This window comes from Stenella coeruleoalba, assembly GCF_951394435.1.
Source record: "Stenella coeruleoalba genome assembly, chromosome: 4".
NCBI classification, from domain to species: Eukaryota; Metazoa; Chordata; class Mammalia; order Artiodactyla; family Delphinidae; genus Stenella; species Stenella coeruleoalba.
The window spans coordinates 114,552,389-114,574,617 of record NC_137149.1 but is presented as its reverse complement, the minus strand read 5'-3'; the positions used below and the strand labels follow the sequence as shown (position 1 = coordinate 114,574,617).

The following is a 22,229-nucleotide window of genomic DNA, read 5'->3' as shown; positions in this document are numbered from 1 at the left end:
GTGCCAACATCACCATAATCCAGATTTAGTTCATTTGCATCATGCTCCCAAAATTTTCATGAGCCCTTCTTGGAGTTAATCTCCACTTCTCCCCTCCTTTCCTCCCTGCCTCTTGCTCAAGGTAATCATTGATATGGTTTCTGCCCATAACTTTGCTTTTTCTGGGTATATCATGTAAGTGAAATCAAACTCTATATAGTGTTTTGCACCTGCTTGTTTCACTTAGCATAATGTTTTTGAGGTTCATTTCATCCATACTGTAACATTTTTAGTACTGAATAGTAGTACATCTTATGCATACACCACATTTTGTTTATCCATTTACCAGTTGATCATCTGAATTGCTTCTAGTTTGGGGCTGTTATGCAAAATGCTGCCATGAATATCCATAAACATGTCTTAATGCGAATATGTTTTCATTTATCTTCGGTGAGTTCATACAAGTGGAATTGCTGTTTCTTTTAAGAAACTACCAAAATGTTATCCACAGGGGCTGTACTATGTTATTATATTCCTATCAGTACTGTATGAGGTTTCTGCTTTCTCATCATCTTCTCCAGCACTTTGTGTTGTCTTTCTCTTTGATTATAGCAATTCTCCGGGATGTGAAGTGGTATCTCATAGTGGTTAAACCAATGTGGGTTTTTTGGTGGTGTTTTTTTTTTTTTTTTTTAATAGCATTTTCTCCCTAAAGGAAATGGCTGCTCTCTAGTGGTGCGTTCCTCACATTACACTTGGGAAAAGGGCATTTATAACAAGCCTAAAGCATGTTAAAATTTACATTCATTCATGTTGTGCCTATATTGTTTAGCACGCTGAGTGCAATTTGAGGACCAGGTTCAAAATGTTTTCCTGGGCTTCCCTGGTGGTGCAGTGGTTGAGAGTCTGCCTGCCTATGCAGGGGACACGGGTTCGTGCCCCGGTCCGGGAAGATCCTACATGCCGCGGAGCAGCTGGGCCTGTGAGCCATGGCCGCTGAGCCTGCGCGTCTGGAGCCTGTGCTCCGCAACGGGAGAGGCCACAACAGTGAGAGGCCCACGTACCACAAAAAAAAAAAAAAAAAAGTCTTCCTAATTAATTACCCCTATTAATAACCCTCAGGACCTGGTTGGTCGGCTGTGGCTTTTACTTAATCCTGGAGGTGCAAAAACACCAAGTTTTTGTGCTTCAGATCTCATCCACTTTATATAGTCACATCTTTTGGCATAAAGGTTGACACCTGTGGAGTGGCTAATGCCTATGAAGATAGGGAGAAAAAGGCCAGAAACAGTTTTGTTGACTCAAACTTACCACATCCTTTCAAACCAGAGCCAGAGGAGTAAATAATTCTTACTAGTGGAATGAATGTAAATTCCTTTTAATGAATTGCACACAAATGAACTGTCTGGTGGCTCCTTCGTATTTTAAGGTAACACTTTGTAAATATGCCTGTAGAGAGTTGTAAAATTTTAGAAGAATGGGTCTCAGGTGCCCCTAGGCTCCTGGGGCTCTGCTGAAATGAGAGCACCATGCACATTAAAAGCAGTGAAGAAATTGAGCTTAAGGAAGGAAACTAGCCAGGGACTAACTTAAGGGATGGTAAGTAAACAAAGATGTGGCTTCAGGAAATTAGGGTAGTAGAACTAAACATTTAATGGTTTAAAGTAAGAACTTACAAGTTTTGCTTTAATGCAACAGGATATCATTCTTTTAAAAGTGGAGAGAATGTACGTATGTGAAATTTCCCTAACCTCTTATGCCTTAGCACAATGCATTTACCTAACAATGCATTTTGCTCTCCTGACATGGCTGTAAAATGATCATACATATGTGTATACATACATAGCACACACACAGATGCCTGAATACAAAACAGTAGCATGATGGATGGGCCTGCTCATGGTTGATTTACTGCTTCAGTCAAATGGAGACAAGAGGAGAGGCCAGACTATGCATCTGTGAGTGACATTTTGGTACACAGTAATTGTACTCTATAGTAAATGGAATTATGTTATCAATTGGGGTGGCTAAAGGGGTGTAAGATATAGGATAGGAGATACATAGTTTATTCAATTTCATGATAAACACTGGATAGGAGGGAAATTGGTATATTGGGGGATTAAAATTTAAACATGCATCAGAACTTTAAAAATGTTGCTATAACAAATATTGTTTTTCAAAGGATTACTATGTGGAGATTTTGATTAATCTGATGTTATCATTGTCAAAACAAAATGACTTACAGAGATACTGTTATTTAACAAATTTTTATCCTCAGCTTTGTGTTTTGGAACCAAGTCTGGTGATGTATATGAACTGAATTGTTTAACTCTTCCCAGAAAAACTATCGTAAAGTAAGTAGGGTGTGTGTATGCTTGCCCATCCAGTTCTGCAAAGCATGATAATGACTAATTTGAAAGGTGATTTTAAAAATACAAACTATGGAAAGTACACAGCACATGTAGCTTAACACACATTCCTCTCCACTTCATATTTTCACTTTCTAGGTCTGTTGTGCTAAAGGGATGGGAATGTATCAAGAAACAAGAGGAGTGTTGTCCTCTAACATAAGCTGGCTTATGCCATGCTGTCAAGCTTGAAATAACTCAGTCTGAACAGTATAGCCACAATGATGGCTTTAGAATAGTATCTAGGTTAGAGAGGGCCACTGAAGGCAGGGACAGTGGCTGTTTGAATGGGAAAATACCAGAACTGAAGTCACCTGTCACTTGCATGGAGAAGAGACATGCAGTTCAGAAGCTGGGCACCCTGACTTATGCTTTATGCAAACATACATTCTGAAGCATGTCACTTTGCACAGAGCAGTCAAACTATTGAACGGATGGAGTGACTCTCACAAGGATGAAAAGTCAGCCTTCCCTTGCTTTTTTATTTTTAATTATTTGTGGCTGCGTTGGGTCTTCGTTGCTGCGCGCGGGCTTTCTCTAGTTGCGGCGAGTGGGGTCTAAGTTGCAATGTGCGGGCTTCTCATCGCGGTGCCTTCTCTTGTTGCGGAGCACAGGCTCTAGGCGCACAGGCTTCAGTAGTTGTGGCTCACGGGCTCTAGAGCGCAGGCTAAGTAGTTGTGGCGCACGGGCTTAGTTGCTCCGTGGGATGTGGGCTCTTCCCGGACCAGGGCTCGAACCCGTGTCCCTTGCATTGGCAGGCGGATTCTTAACCACTTAACCACCCGTGCCTTGTCTTCCCTTGCTTTTTACCATCATTTAAAATAAGCAGGAGAGGAGGGGAAGATGGCGGAAGAGTAAGACGTGGAGATCACCTTCCTCTCCACAGATACGTCAGAAATATATCTACACGTGGAACAACTCCTACAGAACACCTAATGAACACGGGCAGAAGACCTCAGACCTCCAAAAGGCAAGAAAGTCCCCACGTACCTGGGTAGGGCAAAAGAAAGAAGAATAAACAGAGAAAAGGATAGGGATGGGACCTGCACCAGGGGGAGGGAGCTGTGGAGGAAAGGTTTCCACACACCAGGAAGCCCCTTTGCAGGCGGAGACTGCGGGTGGCGGAGGGGGAAGCTTCGGAGCCACGGAGGAGAGCAACAGGGGTGAGGAGGGCAAAGTGGAGAGATTCCCACACAGAGTATCGGTGCCGACTGGCACTCACCAGCCCGAGAGGCTTGTCTGCTCAAACGCCGGGGTGGGCGGGGCTGGGAGCTGAGGCTCGGACTTCGGTCAGAGGGCAGAGAGAGGACTGGGGTTGGTGGCATGAACACAGCCTGCAGGGGGTTAGCCGTGCGCCACGGCTAGCCTGGAGGCAGTCCGGGGAAAAGTCTGGATCTGCTGAAGAGGCAAGAGACTTTTTCTTCCCTCTTTTTTCCTGGTACGTGAGGAGAGGGGATTAAGACCGCTGCTTAAAGGAGCTCCAGAGACGGGCGCGAGCCGCGGCTATCAGCGCGGACCACAGAGACAGGCATGAGACGCTAAGGCTGCTGCTGCCGCCAACAAGAAGCCTGTGTGCGAGCACAGATCACTATCCACACAACCCCTTCCTGAGAACCTGTGCAGCCCGCCACTGCCAGGGTCCCAGGATCCAGGGACAACTTCCCCGGGAGAGCACACGGCGCGCCTCAGGCTGGAGCAATGTCACGCTGGCCGCAGGCTCGCCCCGCATTCCGTGCCCCTCCCTTCCCCGCGGCCTGAGTGAGCCAAAGCCCCCGAATCAGCGGCTCCTTTAACCCCGTCCTGTCTGAGGAAGAACAGATGCCCTCTGGTGACCTACACACAGAGGCAGGGCAAAATCCAAAGCTGAGCCCCAGGAGCTGTGAGAACAAAGAAGAGAAAAGGAAATCTCTCCCAGCAGCCTCAGAAGCAGCGGATTAAAGCTCCACAATCAACTTGATGTACCCTGCATCTGTGGAATACATGAATAGACAACGAATCATCCCAAATTGAGGAGGTGGACTTTGAGAGCAAGATTTATGATTTTTTTCCCCTTTTCTTCTTTTTGTGAGTGTGTAGGTGTATGCTTCTGTGTGAGATTTTGTCTGTATAGCTTTGCTTCCACCATTTGTCCTAGGGTTCTATCTGTCCGTTTTTTTGTTTTCATTTTTTTTTCTTAAAAACCTTTTTTTGCTTAATTTTATTTTAATAACTTTATTTTATCTTCTTTCTTTCTTTTTCTTTCCTCCCTCCCTCCTTTCTTTCTTTCTTCTTTCTTTCTTCCTTTCTTTTCTTTCCTTCCTTCCTTCCTTCCTTCCTTCCTTCCTCCCTCTCTCTCTCTCTCTCTCTCTCTCTCTCCCTCTCTCTCTCTCTCTCACTCTCTCTTTCTTTCTACTTTTTCTCCCTTTTATCCTGAGCCGTGTGGATGAAAGGCTCTTGGTGCTTCAGCCAAGAGTCAGTGCTGTGCCTCTGAGGTAGGAGAGCCAACTTCAGGACACTGGTCCACAAGACACCTCCCAGCTCCACATAATATCAAACAGCAAAAATCTCCCAGAGACCTCCATCTTAACACCAGCACCCAGCTTCACTCAACGACCAGCAAGCTACAGTGCTGGACAACCTATGCCAAACAACTAGCAAGACAGGAACACAACCCCACCCATTAGCAGAGAGGCTGCCTAAAATCATAATAAGTCCACAGACACCCCAAAACACACCACCAGATGTGCACCTGCCCACCAGAAAGAAAAGGTCCAGCCTCATCCACCAGAACACAGGCACTAGTCCCCTCCACCAGGAAGCCTACACACAACCCACTGAACCAACTTTAGCCACTGTGGACAGACACCAAAAACAATGGGAACTACGAACCTGCAGCCTGCAAAAAGGAGACCCCAAACACAGTAAGATAAGCAAAATGAGAAGACAGAAAAACAGCAGATGAAGAAGCAAGATAAAAACCCACCAGACCTAACAAATGAAGAGGAAATAGGCAGTATACCTGAAAAAGAATTCAGAATAATGATAGTAAAGATGATCCAAAATCTTGGAAATAGAATAGACAAAATGCAAGGAACATTTAACAAGGACCTAGAAGAACTAAAGATGAAACAAGCAACAATGAACACCACAATAAATGAAATTAAAACTACTCTAGAAGGGATCGATAGCAGAATAACTGAGGCAGAAGAACAGATAAGTGACCTGGAAGATAAAATAGTGAAAATAACTACTGAAGAGCAGAATAAAGAAAAAAGAATGAAAAGAACTGAGGACAGTCTCAGAGACCTCTGGGACAACATTAAACCCACCAACATTCGAATTATAGGGGTTCCAGAAGAAGAAGAGAAAAAGAAAGGGACTGAGAAAATATTTGAAGAGATTATAGTTGAAAACTTCCCTAATATGGGAAAGGAAATAGTTAATCAAGTCCAGGAAGCACAGAGAGTCCCATACAGGATAGATCCAAGGAGAAATACGCCGACACATATTAATCAAACTGTCAAAAATTAAATACAAAGAAAACATATTAAAAGCAGAAAGGGAAAAACAATAACACACAAGAGAATCCCCATAAGGTTAACAGCTGATCTTTCAGCAGAAACTCTGCAAGCCAGAAGGGACTGGCAGGACATATTCAAAGTGATGAAGGAGAAAAACCTGCAACCAACATTACTCTACCCAGCAAGGATCTCATTCAGATTCGATGAAGAAATTAAAACCTTTACAGGCAAGCAAAAGCTGACAGAGTTCAGCACCACCAAACCAGCTTTACAACAAATGCTAAAGGAACTTCTCTAGGGAAGAAACACAAGAGAAGGAAAAGACCTACAATAATGAACCCACAACTATTAAGAAAATGGGAATAGGAACATACATATCAATTACCTTAAATGTAAATGGACTAAATGCTCCCACCAAAAGACACAGATTGGCTGAATGGATACAAAAACAAGACCCATATATATGCTGTCTACAAGAGACCCACTTCAGACCTAGAGACACATACAGACTGAAAGTAAGGGGATGGAAAAAGATAATCCATGCAAGTGGAAACCAAAAGAAAGCTGGAGAAGCAATTCTCATATCAGACAAAATAGACTTTAAAATAAAGACTATTAGAAGAGACAAAGAAGGACACTACATAATGATCAAGGATCATTAGATCAATGATCCAAGAAGAAGATATAACAATTGTAAATATTTATGCACCCAACATAGGAGCACCTCAATACATGAGGCAAATACTACCAGCCATAAAAGGGGAAATCGACAGTAACACATTCATAGTAGGGGACTTTAACACCCCACTTTCACCAATGGACAGACCATCCAAAATGAAAATAAATAAGGAAACACAAACTTTAAATGATACATTAAACAAGATGGACTTAATTGATATTTATAGGACATTCCATCCAAAAACAACAGAATACACATTTTTCGCAAGTGTTCATGGAACATTCTCCAGGATCATATCCTGGGTCACAAATCAAGCCTTGGTAAATTGAAGAAAATTGAAATTGTATCAAGTATCTTTTCCGACCACAACGCTATGAGACTAGATATCAATTACAGGAAAAGATCTGTAAAAAATACAAACACATGGAGACTAAACAAAACACTACTTAATAACGAAGTGATCACTGAAGAAATCAAAGAGGAAATCAAAAAATACCTAGAAACATGAAAATGGAGACTCGACGACCTAAAACCTATGGGATGCAGCAAAAACAATTCTAAGAGGGAAGTTTATAGCAATACAATCCTACCTTAAGAAACAGGAAACATCTCGAATAAACAACCTAACCTTGCACCTAAAACAATTAGAGAAAGAAGAACAAAAAAACCCCAAAGTTAGCGGAAGGAAAGAAATCATAAAAATCAGATCAGAAATAAATGAAAAAGAAATGAGGAAACAATAGCAAAGATCAATAAAACTAAAAGCTGGTTCTTTGAAAAGATAAACAAAATTGATAAACCATTAGCCAGATTCATCGAGAAAAAAAGGGAGAAGACTCAAATCAATAGAATTAGAAATGAAAAAGGAGACGTAATAACTGACACTGCAGAAATAAAAAAGATCATGAGAGATTATTACAAGCAACTCTATGCCAATAAAATGGACAACCTGGAAGAAATGGACAAATTCTTAGAAATGCACAACCTGCCAAGACTGAATCAGGAAGAAATAGAAAATATGAACAGACCAATCACAAGCACTGAAATTGAAACTGTGATTAAAAATCTTCCAACAAACGAAAGCCCAGGACCAGATGGCTTCACAGGCAAATTCTATCAAACATTTAGAGAAGAGCTAACACCTATCCTTCTCAAACTCTTCCAAAATATCGCAGAGGGAGGAACACTCCGAAACTCATTCTAGGAGGCCACCATCACCCTAATACCAAAACCAGACAAGGATGTCACAAAGAAAGAAAACTACAGGCCATTATCACTGATGAACATAGATGCAAAAATCCTCAACAAAATACTAGCAAACAGAATCCAACAGCACATTAAAAGGATCATACACCTTGATCAAGTGGGGTTTATTCCAGCAAGGAAGGATTCTTCAATATACGCAGATCAATCAATGTGATACACCATATTAACAAATTGAAGGAGAAAAACAATATGGTCATCTCAATAGATGCAGAGAAAGCTTTCAACAAAATTCAACAGCCATTTATGATAAAAACCCTGCAGAAAGTAGGCATAGAGGGAACTTTCCTCAACATAATAAAGGCCATATATGACAAACCCACAGCCAACATTGTCCTCAATGGTGAAAAACTGAAAGCATTTCCACGAAGATCAGGAAGAAGACAAGGTTGCCCACTCTCACCACTCTTATTCAACATAGTTTTGGAAGTTTTAGCCACAGCAATCAGAGAAGAAAAGGAAATAAAAGGAATCCAAATCGGAAAAGAAGAAGTAAAGCTGTCACTGTTTGCAGATGACATGATACTATACGTAGAGAATCCTAAAGATGCTGCCAGAAAACTACTAGAGCTAATCAATGAATTTGGTAAAGTGGCAGGATACAAAATTAACGCACAGAAATCTCTGGCATTGCTATACACTAATGATGAAAAGTCTGAAAGTGAAATCAAGAAAACACTTCCATTTACCATTGCAATGAAAAGAATAAAATATCTAGGAATAAACCTACCTAAGGAGACAAAAGACCTGTATGCAGAAAATTATAAGACACTGATGAAAGAAATTAAAGATGATACAAACAGATGGAGAGATATACCATGTTCTTGGATTGGAAGAATCAACAGTGTGAAAATGACTATACTACCCAAAGTAATCTACAGATTCAATGCAATCTCTATCAAACTACCACTAGCATTTTTCACAGAACTAAAACAAAAAATTTCACAATTTGTATGGAAACACAAAAGACCCCGAATAGCCAAAGCAATCTAGAGAATGAAAAAAGGAGCTGGAGGAATCAGGCTCCCTGACTTCAGACTATACTACAAAGCTACAGTAATCAAGACAGTATGGTACTGGCACAAAAACAGAAAGATAGATCAATGGAACAGGATAGAAAGCCCAGAGATAAACCCATGCACATATGGTCACCTTATCTTTGATAAAGGAGGCAAGAATGTACAGTGGAGAAAGGACAGCCTCTTCAATAAGTGGTGCTGGGAAAACTGGACAGGTACCTGTAAAAGTATAAGATTAGATCACTCCCTAACACCATACACAAAAATAAGCTCAAAATGGATTAAAGACCTAAATGTAAGGCCAGAAACTATCAAACTCTGAGAGGAAAACATAGGCAGAACACTCTATGACATAAATCACAGCACGATCCTTTTTGACCCACCTCCTAGAGAAATGGAAATAAAAGCAAAAATAAACAAATGAGACCTAATGAAACTTCAATGCTTTTGCACAGCTAAGGAAACCATAAACAAGACCGAAAGACAAACCTCAGAATGGGAGAAAATATTTGCAAATAAAGCAACTGACAAAGGATTAATCTCCAAAATTTATAAGCAGCTCATGCAGCTCAATAACAAAAGAACAACCCAATCCAAAAATGGGCAGAAGACCTAAATAGACATTTCTCCAAAGAGGATATACAGAGTGCCAACAAACACATGAAAGAATGCACAACATCATTAATCATTAGAGAAATGCAAATCAAAACTGCAATGAGATATATCTCACACTGGTCAGAATGGCCATCATCAAAAAATCTAGAAACAATAAATGCTGGAGAGGGTGTGGAGAAAAGGGAACACTCTTGCAGTGCTGGTGGGAATGTGAATTGGTACAGCCACTATGGAGAACAGTATGGAGGTTCCTTAAAATCTACAAATAGAACTACCATACGACCCAGCAATCCCACTACTGGGCATATACCCTGAGAAAACCATAATTCAAAAAGAGTCATGTACCAAAATGTTCATTGCAGCTCTATTTACAATAGCCAGGAGATGGAAACAACCTAAGTTGTTTTATCCATCATCGGATGAATGGATAAAGAAGATGTGGCTCATATATACAATGGAATATTACTCAGCCATAAAAAGAAACGAAATTGAGGTATTTGTAATGAGGAGGATGCACCTAGAGTCTGCCATACAGAGTCAAGTAAGTCAGAAAGAGAAAGACAAATACCGTATGCTAACACATATATATGGAATCTAAGAAAAAAAAAATGTCATGAAGAACCTAGGGGTAAGACAGCAATAAAGACACAGACCTAGTAGAAAATGGACTTGAGGATATGGGGAGGGGGAAGGGTAAGCTGTGACAAAGTGAGAGAGTGGCATGGACATATATACACTACCAAACGTAAAATAGATAGCTAGTGGGAAGCAGCCGCATAGCACAGGGAGATCAGCTCAGTGCTTTGTGACCACCTAGAAGGGGGGGATAGGGAGGGTGGGAGGGAGGGAGACGCAAGAGGGAAGAGATATGGGAACACATGTATGTGTATAACTGATTCACTTTGTTATAAAGCAGAAACACACCATTGTAAAGCAATGATACTCCAATAAAAATGTAAAAACAATAATAATAAGCAAATAGAAAATCAATAGGAGTAGTCAAGTAAGGCTCAGGACTGTACAATCAAATTTTAGATTAGATCCATGGGCCAGAGAGAAACCTATGGTGAAATTCATTTTGGACATCCAGTGGGTTTCAAAACTTTCCAATATTTTATAGATTCTACGTTATCCAGGACAAATATCATTTACTTGGACCAAGCAGTAAGTTTTAAGGATTAATGGAGCTTCAGATCGTGAGGCCCCACGTCAGTGATGTGAATGGAGTTTAACTCAGGGATTGATCATGGCCTGCAACGTTGGAAAAAATGGGAAATGCTGTAAGCAGCTCAAGATGCTTGTTCTCAGCGGAACAAACTTGGGAAGTGTCGTGTGATCATCAACCTAGTCCAAGTTTCTTAATTTACAAATTAGAAGCAAAATATAATCTCACAGAAATGAGCTAAGTATAGGAAAAGGCCTTCTACAGAAGCAAATGCCAAGTGGCCAAATAAATCTGGCAAAATGGTTAACTTCAGTTGGCAGAGAAATGCAAATTGAGGTAGTATAAGACTTTTTTCAGGAATTCCCTGGCGGTCCAGTGGTTAGGACTCCACACTTTCACTGCCGAGGGCAAGGGTTCAATCCCTGGTCAGGGAACTAAGATCCCGCAAGCTGCGAGGTGCGGGCAAAAAAAAAAAAAAAGGACTTTTTCATTTTGCAAGCAAAGCTGGCAAGAATGTTAAGCTCATCCACAGTTGGTATCAGAGCTTTTTTGGGAGAAGTGGTTTGGTGACAAAAAAATTTTTTTAATTGGCTTATTGTTTGACCCAGAAATCCCCCTTCCAGAAATTTTTCCTGTAATGACACTTGTAGGAATGCAAGACAATGTGTGTACCAAGAATCCTCAGTACAGCATTGTTTGCAACAGCAGAATAATTGGGCCAGGGGCAGCTTGCCTGCATAATGGGAGAATGTTTAAATAAATGGTGATACGTCTTTAGTTACACAATATTTTACAGCCAAAATGATTAACATAGAAGACATATAGGGACTTCCCTGGTGACGCAGTGGTTAAGAATCCGCCAACGCAGGGGACACCGGTTCGATCCCTGGTCCGGGAAGATCTTGCATGCCGCGGAGCAACTAAGCCCGTGCGCCACAGCTACTGAGCCTGCACTCTAGAGCCTGCGAGCCCCAACTACTGGGCCCAAGTGCTGTAACTACTGAAACCCACGCACCTAGAGCCCGTGCTCTGCAATAAGAGAAGCCACCACAATGAGAAGCCCACACAACCCAACGAAGAGCAGCCCCAGCTTGCCGCAACTAGAGAAAGCCTGCACACAGCAACGAAGACCCAACGCAGCCAAAAATAATTTTTTTAAAAAAGAAATATAAAGTGGGGAGAAAGTCAGAATATAATACATCCAAATTTATGTTTAAAAATAATGTGTAAGTGAACAAAAGTTATGGAAAGACGCACCAAACTTAATGGTTGTTTACTCTGGGGAGGAAGGGATGAAGTAGACTTGCTCTTACACTTTTTGCTCTATACGCTTTTGTGTCATTTGATTTTTTAAAAACTAGACTATTTGTAAATCAGTTTGAAAAAAAATATTTTAATTCCAAAATGATACTTACATAGATGTAGATGTAGGCTTGGGGACCTCTGTAAAACCACTTTACCAGATCACTTACTCCCTTGAGATGCTTGTAAAGTCCTTGGTTGCAATCTTGTATACCAAGTCCTACCTGCAGGAGGAGGAGTTTCTTCAAAGGCTGCAGAACAAAGATGGGAAAGCAGGGAGTTGAATAGTTAACTGAAGACATTTTCCTAAAGCCCATGCACTTGAGTTCAATTGGTTTTCCAATAATAGTGTGTATATATGTAGAAATGTATGTGTGTGTTGTTTAGATGATAATTTAGCAGGGAAGAGATGCAAACCCATAATTGTTTCTGACCTCCTACATGTGAAATAAGGTAAATGAGATGTTAGGACTGGGCCCCAGTAATAGAGAAGGGTGATGTAAAGCACTTATCCAGAGCAGGCACATGGTCTTTTCAAGCTAAAATAGAATTGTCTGTTTAGAAAGTATTTCAAGGCCCGCCCTCCAGTCTGCTGGAAGGGCACAGGTCTTTATTACCAGAGCCTTGCTGTCTCACTACAGTCTTGGCTTTCAGCTGAATGTGGTCTGTGGAGAAACCACAAACCCTGAAAGAATCCTGCTCTAAGACAAAACAGGCTAGACGGGTACAGTTATCTAATCACAACCAAGTAACAGCAGATAAACCTCCGATTATATTCTGGTAAAGACCCATTGGACTTCAAAGCTGTTTGGAATGGATTGAAGGGTTTTGAACACCTCCTAGGTGTCCTAATTTAAAGCAGCCTGGATTGTGACAATTTATATTCCCAAGAACCCTGGCAAATAGTAAACAAATATCCCTTTAAATAATTCAGGCGTCAAAAGTGCCTAAATACTTAGAAGACAGACGCACAGAGAAAGGTTTGTATCTTACCTTAGAGGTGCTGCGGTAATCCAGCAGTAGTAAAATTGTCTCCCAGTGTCTGGGAGACAGTTCTTACATACCTTGAGATACCAGAAGCAGAAACTGCAAAGACATTGGTCGAAGTCAGCCTACTTAAAAAACTAAACAAACTTTCTTAAAATGTGTCATAATAAAACCTGAAAAGCAAAAGATAATTTGGAAATATTTACAACATAATAAGAGGTTAATATCCTGAATATATAAATCAAAAGGGAAAGATGAATAGCCTGGAGGGATAATTTGTTATTTTTTCTTTTACTGCTCAGCATCCTTTTCCTTCATTAACAGAACTCTTCCTAGTGGAGAACTCATTCCATATGATTTAAGTGAAAACTTTCCCCACATCTAGGCTCTTGAATTGGGTCTAGAGTATTGGTCCTGTAACCTATGCACTACAAATGGCAACTTCATATGTAACAAAAAACAGTACCATAAGAATGAAAATGTAAATGAAAACATCAGAAGACAGTCTCCCACCTATCAAATTGGGTGATTTTTTTTCCTTTTTGTGTTTTCCAAACATAATACCCATGATTGGTAAAGGACCGGATTATTAATGCATGCTAAAATCACTAAGTGAAACGTGGTTGCCACAGGGCAAAGCCCATATTTGTAAGAGTTTTGGTGATCATATCCTCACCAAAGACTCAAAGTTAGCATCACTAACAGGATGATTTTAGGTGTCTCCTGATGTGATGTAACATGAAATAATACACAGCACCACCTGTGAAAGTTTCTTGCCAAATACAATCAAGCTTCTACACCTAACCCAGGGACTTCCCTGGCGGTCCAATGGTTAAGACTTAGCCTTCCAATGCAGAGGGTGCAGGTTCGATCCCTGGTTGGGGAGCTAAGATCCCACATGCCTCGCAGCCAAAAACCCAAAACATACAACAGAAGCAATATTGTAACAAATTCAATAAAGACTTTAAAAATCGTCCACATCAAAAAAAATCTTTAAAATAAAATAAACCTAACCCAGTTTATAGGAAATCTATATAGGAGACACAGATATGAATTCACGGACTCTTAGGGAAAAACAGGGCCAACATGTAGGACGTTGTATTACAAAGGTGTGGTTTTTTTTTGTTCTGGATTAACAGAGAGACATGACAACCAAATGTAATGCCTGAAACTTCACTGAGTCCTGGCTCAAAAAAAAAAAAAAAAAAAAAAAAAAAAACAAGCTGTAAGACCTCTGGGGGACAATTACAGAAATTCGAATATGAACCGAATATCAGATGTTGAGAAATTTTCTTAGCTGATATAATGGTATTGTGATCCTGCTGGATAATGTCCTAGGAAATGCTTGCTTAAGTCTTTAGGGGTGAAGCATAAATATACACATGCACACATATACATAAAGAAAATATGGTGAAATACTGTTGAATCTGCCCAACTAGTTTGCTTCAGGGATGGCCATGGGAGCATTCTTTATACTATCCCCAGATTAGAGATAGTCTCAATGTTTAACAAGAGGGTTGGTTAAATAAACTGGTACAACCATGCAGTGGACAACTACTACTGAAAATGTATGAGACAAGATATGACGAAAGTTTTTGTGAAAAAAATGAAAACCCAGGTTTTATTACCCATATTTTAAGGCCTAGTTCAAGTGAGAGCTCTTCCCTCAGTCTTCCCTTTAGTCTTAAGCGGGACTAAAACTTTCCCTTTCCCGCACCTGCCATTGCATGCTCACCAGTTATTGCTGGCTTGTCAACTCTGTGAGCTTGCCAAGGGTGGGTCCCTGTTTGTTCATTAGGACCGATATAAGTAGAGGTCAGCGTAATATAAGGAAGAACAAAAAGAATCAAAGAGGAAGAGGTGGGTAGCAAGATCTTTATCAGTATTCAAAGACTGAAGGGTCACCTGTTGGGATATTGTGGTGCAGTGAGGGGAGGGAGGAAGTCTAAAAAGGCCACCAGTCTTGAGTGTTTATGGCAGAGGCACCATACTAAGCACACCATCTAATGTGATCCTCAGCACCTTACTAGGTAGACACCAAAGCTGTAACTGTTTATAAGAAACCCAGAGAGGCTAAGTAACTTGCCCATGGTCACATAGCAAACCAGAGAGCCAGGATTCAAAATTAGGAAGTCATCTTTCAGCACCTAGAGTATCATTTCTTTTGGAATGGCAAAGGGAAGAGAAACCAGATGGACTTTAGATTTCTTCCCATACCAACATTCTACAAATATGTCTCCCCATACCCAGCAAACAAATTGAAAACAGGCAAATTTGGTCACTGTTGCACCTGGCAGTTGATGTTGAGATAAGCAACACTGGTGCTATTAGGCTAATTTGTGATTGAGATCTTTTCTTTTTTTAATTATTTATTTATGGCTGCATTGGGTCTTCGTTGCTACGTGCCAGCTTTCTCTGGTTGCAGAGAGCGGGGGCTACTCTCCGTTGCAGTGCATGGGCTTCTCATTGCAGTGGCTTCTCTCATTGCGGAGCACAGGCTCTAGGCACATGGGCTTCAACAGTTGTGGCTCCGGGCTCTAGAGCACAGGCTCAGCAGTTGTGCCGCACCGGCTTAGTTGCTCAGTGGCATGTGAGATCTCCCTGGACCAGGGCTCGAACCCATGTCCCCTGCATTGGCAGGCGGATTCTTAACCACTGCACCACGAGTGCAGTGATTGAGATCTTGAAAATAAACTGAACAGAAAGATGAGCTACCCTCTGCCCGCTCCTTTCCCATTTCAACAATAAATACATACTGTGAATAAGGGCAAATTATTCCATGTGAGACTCTCCTTGGCTCTAAGCAGTAATTACATATAGCAATTTTAGGAATTATTTATTCAAGCAAAGTGAAAGCATGGATTCCACGCCAATGATTTCTCTAAATTTTTATTAATTTTTTTTTTTTACAGCTCCATCCTCTTGTGAAAAGTAAAGAATTTGAAGACGAACAAGTCAATTACATGGTTTTTTAAACAGCAATTAATCCTTATTACAGAGAACAATAAACAAAAGATCTGTGGCACGGTATCTTTGGAAAGATCTTTTGCAAATTTTTCTTCTAAAAAAAGAAAACTATAATTCTCACAGATCACGTATGTCTCTTTCAAAGGACTGTACAAGGTAGCTAAATTTTATTCACAAAAGCCCCTAGTTTCAGTTCCATTGCTGAAGTAGATAAAACACATGGAGTCCCCCTTGTCTGTGTTGCACATCTTTCCACTGAGCGCATCACTGCTTCCCTATCCTACATACAAAACCATTGTGTGGACTAGATAGCTGGCACATTATTACACAATAATTAAAGAAAAGTTCATATTATTTTAGAGACAGACCAGTGATCTTCATTTATCAACTGGACAATTTATTCTTTTTTAAACAATTTTAATAATACCAAGATTTGACTTTCCTCCAAAGTTATAAGAAAGCAAAAAATATATAATATAATATAATATATAATGGTAATAAATAAAAAAAGGCAACCCTGCTCAGGTATCATCCAAAATATGATCACATTCAGGAGAAGAAAGACAAAAAAAAAACCAACACAAGATTTGGGACACACGTGTATAAACACACACACCAACATGAACAGTGTATACTTGGTATCTGAGGAGGGGATGTGCAGTAATTTTAACAATACATGTTGATGGCCTGAACAAAAGGCGAGTACTGCCTTTTGTTCTTAAACAAAAGTTAATTAACAAAAGTTAATACTGCCTGTATTCAGCATCACTTAAACATCTACTTGTAAGCAAAGCAAGTTATCTTCCTTAGGTTAGCCACTGCCTGGTCTGACCAGTGCAGCTCGGCCAGCCTCGCTGTCAGTGGTCTTATTTCTTTGTCCTTCCAGGTCGATATAGTAATATCTAGGCTCCCAGGGAGCTGTAAGTTTCCTTCCTGCTGTCTTGGGTAGAGAAATACAGGCACTTCTCTACCCAGCACAGTACCTGTTGATATCCAACACACCGCGAACAGAAAGAATAGAGTGGCTTTCCCCGGGACAACAGGAAATTTACAGCTACCTTAAGAGAGGTGGCAGATGGGTGCTTGTCAACACCTCATAAATACGAACTAAAGAGCATGGCCAGTGGTCACAATTCGTTCTCAGATTTTCGGTGACTGACACAACTGGATTGGATATTTGAGGTGTGTATGGTGGAAATACCACTTGCAATGTTTGAAGGAAAATCCCCAACACCATGTTTGTTATTCTGCCACTCCACCTCCCACAAACAGAATGACAAAAATATAGGAAAAAAACCTGCATCCACAAATTCTAAGTAGGACCAAAAACAAAAGAGGCAACCACTAGAGCAAGAGAGAAAGGGACCAAGTACCGCTATAATCCTGACACCCCTCCACAACCACAATGAGGAAATCTCTACATCTGTGTTTCTAAAAGAAGGCCAAATATTCTAGCAAGATTTAAATACTGCTAATCAGTGGTAAAGAGTGTAAGAGATGAGGTGGCAAAGTTTTTCACAGATTTTGTGTAGTGTCTGGGCAAACAAATCCTTAAGAGAAAGTAGAATCTGTGTGGGAGGTAGGGAATCAAGCCTTATTTGATTCATTTACCTAAAGATGCACAAATACACCTCAAACTTCATGAAGCAGAAGAGAAAAAGGTGCAAGACCCACCTAACATCTCTTAAAGCCATGGCAAAATGAATACAGCATTATTCCAAAATTAGGTGTGGTCAACAAAGGCACAATAAATATATCCAATTTAGCCAGCCTCTTAGTCTGTGTGTGTGTGTGTATATGTACACACACATTTCCTTTCATATATCAGAGATAAGAGTTTTATTCATTTTGGAGGGCACAATGGTTTCTTTTTGCTTCTAAAAATTACTGAACAGGAATCATAAAAAAAAAAAAGTTAAGCTCCTGATCCTACTAACGTTAATATTTAAGGTACCAATTAAGGCAAGTTTTCAGCCAGAAAGGGGTAGTTTGTTAGCTTCTAAACATCCTGAGATCGGGAATTAAAGGATATAGGACAAGGGAGATAAGTGTGGTCCAATTTGTCTAGGGGAAATAGCTAAACATTTTGGTCAAAACAGATTATAAAATAAAGGTCCTTTTGTTCAAAAAAAAAAAATCAAGAGGCTTTTCCCATTCAGTATTGTGATTAAATCATAGCACCAGCTAAGTCATTCTCCTGTTGTAGTTCTGGTCCTGATAATATGCCAGCTGGACCCTCCCACAGCTGGCATATGAAGGACGTTTTCACATTCTTAACCCAGTGTAATTTGGTAAATTTCAGTGAAGTGTTTTATCATTGTTTATCAGGGCCCTTAGTCTGGCTAAAATCTTAAACTCGGTGATTCACATTTTAATTACCTCCAGGAAGGACAGAAACATTCAACGTTTTTTAAAGTAAAACAGTGTTCTTCCATTTCCTAGTAAAGATAGACACACACACACACGAAACTGTAGTGCCAAAGGCAAGGTTTTTACACTCCATTTTTACTCAAGATGTTCTGTATTTGTCTCACTGTGAAGTGTGTACTATTACGGTTGTTATAAGAACTTCACATATTCAAAGGCTTGATTTTATAATCTAGTCCTTTCAATTATCTACCTCAGTACAAATTTTGCCTTTGGGAATTTAAGCATGCAGTGGAAAAGTGCAAATGATTTAAAAATCCTTTAGATTTCTATATACAACTGCAACAGCGAAAAGACCTTATGAACCTTAAGGATTCATCAGCCACTACCCTTTTACATACTCTACTTTAAAAGTAGCCATTAAGAATTCTTTTAGGTAAAATGCATTTTGCAGTAAGAATCAGAAATATTCCATGATCAAAACAGTACAAACTGATCTCTGCAAACTCGTTAGTTTTTTAAGGGACAAATAAAATCTTAATATAAAGGTCAGGGAAACACACACACACACAAAGAATAAGGCCACTGAAAAAGCAATTACCTCTTTTAGAAATGGCTGAGAAATTGCCTTGGAAATGTCTTCAGTCAAGGGGACACTGTGGCTCCTGACAAGACACACACACTCAGCACGGTCTGCATAGATCAGAACCTGTCCTCAAGAACACACTCTTCCAAACTGACAGGTGGCTTGTACTGGGGAGTGACGGGGTGAAGGGAGCGGGAATGGCCAAGGGAGTAAGGGGGAAAAAAGATGTTAAGTAACCACATAAGCCTGCTTCTGGTGTCCTGTCTCCTACATATAAGAGATGGACACACAATGCCACAAGCAGACAACCTACCACGCAATTACTGTTCATTTAACAACAGGCTGCTTTTTAAACGAGTAGTTTAAAAAGGACCATGGCTCTGCTTTAGAACATCAGTAAATGAAATCAGTCCATCAAGATCGCACATCAAGTTCTTATGCTCAGATATTACTACTGTTGTAATTCTCTCGCTTTAACCTAAACATGAAGTAACAGACCTCTGTCCTAGCTAGTGATAACCAAAGAACAGGCTGGATACTCTAAGACACTGAAGGAACAGCTTCACACAAACAATTTATATTGTGAAAAATAAGCATCACTCCCATCCGCTACACATCCCTTTTATATAGTTACCAAGAAAGTTCTTACATTCATCATATGGACCTTAGACCTCTTCATTATAAATAAAGATGGTACTCCCTTCTTCACTAATGAACATGACAATGTCAAACATGCTTGGTAGGCAACAGCTCGTAGGGGGCGGAAATGGGATGAAGGCAGAAAAATAAACCAGTTGTAGCGTTAACACTCACTCCTCAACTGTAACAGATGTGCAAATTCTACTTCTAAAAGGGATAAAAAGAATTAGCTTCTAAAAACACTGCACTCAAAATAATGCTTCCAATAACCCTCAAAGTTTCAATGAAAAAAATCTGTGCTTATGGATATGTGGGAATTCTGTTTGTTTGGTTTTTTTTCCCCCACTTTAGGTCATTCAAAATAAACTTGGTTTAATGTATAGAATCTGGCAATAACAACTTATGGGAAGGCCACAGTTCCTCTTCAATCTAATCACATCTAGTTGATTGAGAACACTCTGGACTGAAGGCATGTGGTGACTTTTTTTTTTTTTGAAAGTCTAATAAACCACCCCAAATCTCCACAGCCTCTCAGGGAGTTAATTTCCCCTAGACAATCAAGGGCTCTCCAAGTCTAGTTTTGCTATAAATATAAAGTAATTTGTAGCAGAAAAATATAGCCTCTCTAAGAAGTAGATTTCACTTTTCTTTGTTCGCTGACAAAACTCTGAGTTGGTAGACAACGTGAGTTACCACATAACTGGAGACCACAGATCAGCACCTCAAATTCCAGCTCTACTTAAACAAAAATTAAAAAGCACTTCAACCATCTGGTCACGGATAAATGTTGGTTTCCTTCTTCCCCAAAGTAGAAAATGCAGAGTACAGTCGATGTGACTGCCTTTCTCTGGAGCAGGGGGTGGGAACGGCAGCGCCCGGTCCTCCGTGGTACATGGAGATGGGGATGCAGATGGGGGTGGAGACGGCTTCCCTGTGTGCTGAAGCTCCTCTCTCCCCCAGCCCGACGGGGCCACCTTCCAGCACAGTAACGGAGAAATCAGAGCTGGGTTGAACGTGCAGTATCCAGGCAATGGGGGGTCGGGGGGTGGGTTGCCTTCAATTTTATAAATTAGGACAATACCTGGTATTATCAAAGCCACTGTTCAATGGCAGAAAGTGGGGTACAGTGGAGTCCTTCACAACTTATGTTTTATAGATGACCATTAGAATTTATTAAACAAATATTTCCCCCAAAACTTAAAAGAAAAAAAAAAATCACCCACAAAACCCTACACCACAATTCACTGTTTTAAAAAAAAAAAATTCCTTCTAGGAATGAACTAATGTGGCTACTGAGATGATGTGAATTTGCTTCCAGAGTTGAAATTGCTCCTCCTCATTTCATTTGCATCCTGCTGGTTAAAAAAAGACGGAAATGTTTCTAGACCATTCATAAGCCCACTCAGGCTACATTGCACTTCTGTCCTTTAGCAAGGAAAGGCAAGATCATCTCTGAGGCCAGCCTCCTCATTTCTGCTTCTACAAAACCATCCTGTCCAACCAATGATTCCATAGTTCTTGAGTTTCAGTGAACAAATATCCTGGCCATCTCATGGTGCTTCTCTTCTCGAGTTTGGTATCCTGATGAGACAAATGTCTGGACTGTTTTGAGGCTTCCCACGTGCAAAAAAGTTCTCAAGGCATCAGATCAACCTGGGCCTCCATTAAGGTGTTTTGGTTACTTGTTTCAGCCGCTGAAAGCCCTGTCTTGTATAGCGCACCAGGTCCATCAGACTGCTGTCAAGGGCCAGGGTGCACACACCTGTGCCGAGCTGAGCAAAGAATTCTGCAAACAAAGCAAGCCCAACATGTAAACACACGTGCACACACAAAATAAACGTGAAAACATAAAAAGGCAAGGCTCCAGAAACTACATTCCCACAGTATTCTGTACGTCATCTAGCAGAGCAAAAAAAGAAAAAAAACCTCACCATCTACTGTAATGGTTTGCTAACTCTCCACATCCCTCCACTAGTCTAAAAAGGGAGGAACTAAATTTGTTTCAGAGTTGACTCCCTAATGCCTGGCACAGTGGCTGACAGTGGAAAATACTCCATTTATACTTTTGGATCAATGGACACATGAATGAAAATAAACAAATAAAAATACTCAACATGTTTAAATTAAAAAAAAAAAGCATCATTAGTTTGCTAAGAAAGAAAACAAGGTTTGAAGAGGCTGTGAGGAAAATAAGTGGCCACAGCCAGCTGGCCGACTTCTTCCCTATAGCCAGGAAAGAGCACGTCAAGGCTTTAATCTGGTATTTACATATAAGCATTTGCTCAGTGGTCACTAGCACTGACACCAAGCAGTTTCTCTAACAGGTGCTTGACCATCTCCTAAACCTTGGATTTCTCCAAGGGCGTTCTTCACAAACAAGACCCAAGAATATTTACTAAGCCATATTTCCTATACTGTTGCTAACCATCTTTCTTAACATATACTGAAAACAAGCAATAAACACAGTATTTTTTTAAGGATTATAAAAGTTATATTTATTCACGATGCTACATTTATTGCATTCCCTTAGAAAAATAGAGACTATTTATGTACCCAATTTGCCCATATAAAACTTTATACAAATTATGTGTAGCACATAAAAGCCTCTGGTACAGCTAAAATCCTGACACTACAATTTGGGTAATCCTGCTTCAGGGTCTCCAGTTTATCAAGTCTGTCCACAGAAAATAAAAACTGAAACTACAGTCAGTCTTGCTGCTCACACTTAGAAATTATTTTAAATATAATAAAAT

At 40.3% G+C, this 22,229-nt stretch overlaps 1 protein-coding gene across 7 annotated transcripts in view; it reads right to left on the bottom strand.

The window, feature by feature from the left end:
• Positions 1–15,300: 15,300 nt before the first annotated feature.
• AFF1 (ALF transcription elongation factor 1) overlaps positions 15,301–22,229 on the bottom strand; it is a 206,703-nt gene continuing 199,774 nt past the window's right edge. For all 7 annotated transcript variants that reach the window (XM_079919251.1, XM_079919253.1, XM_079919252.1 and 4 more), the window contains one exon: positions 15,301–21,262. In XM_079919251.1, the coding sequence (XP_079775377.1) occupies positions 21,141–21,262 (122 nt within the window). In that variant the 3' untranslated portion in view covers positions 15,301–21,140. The remainder of the gene's footprint in view (positions 21,263–22,229) is intronic.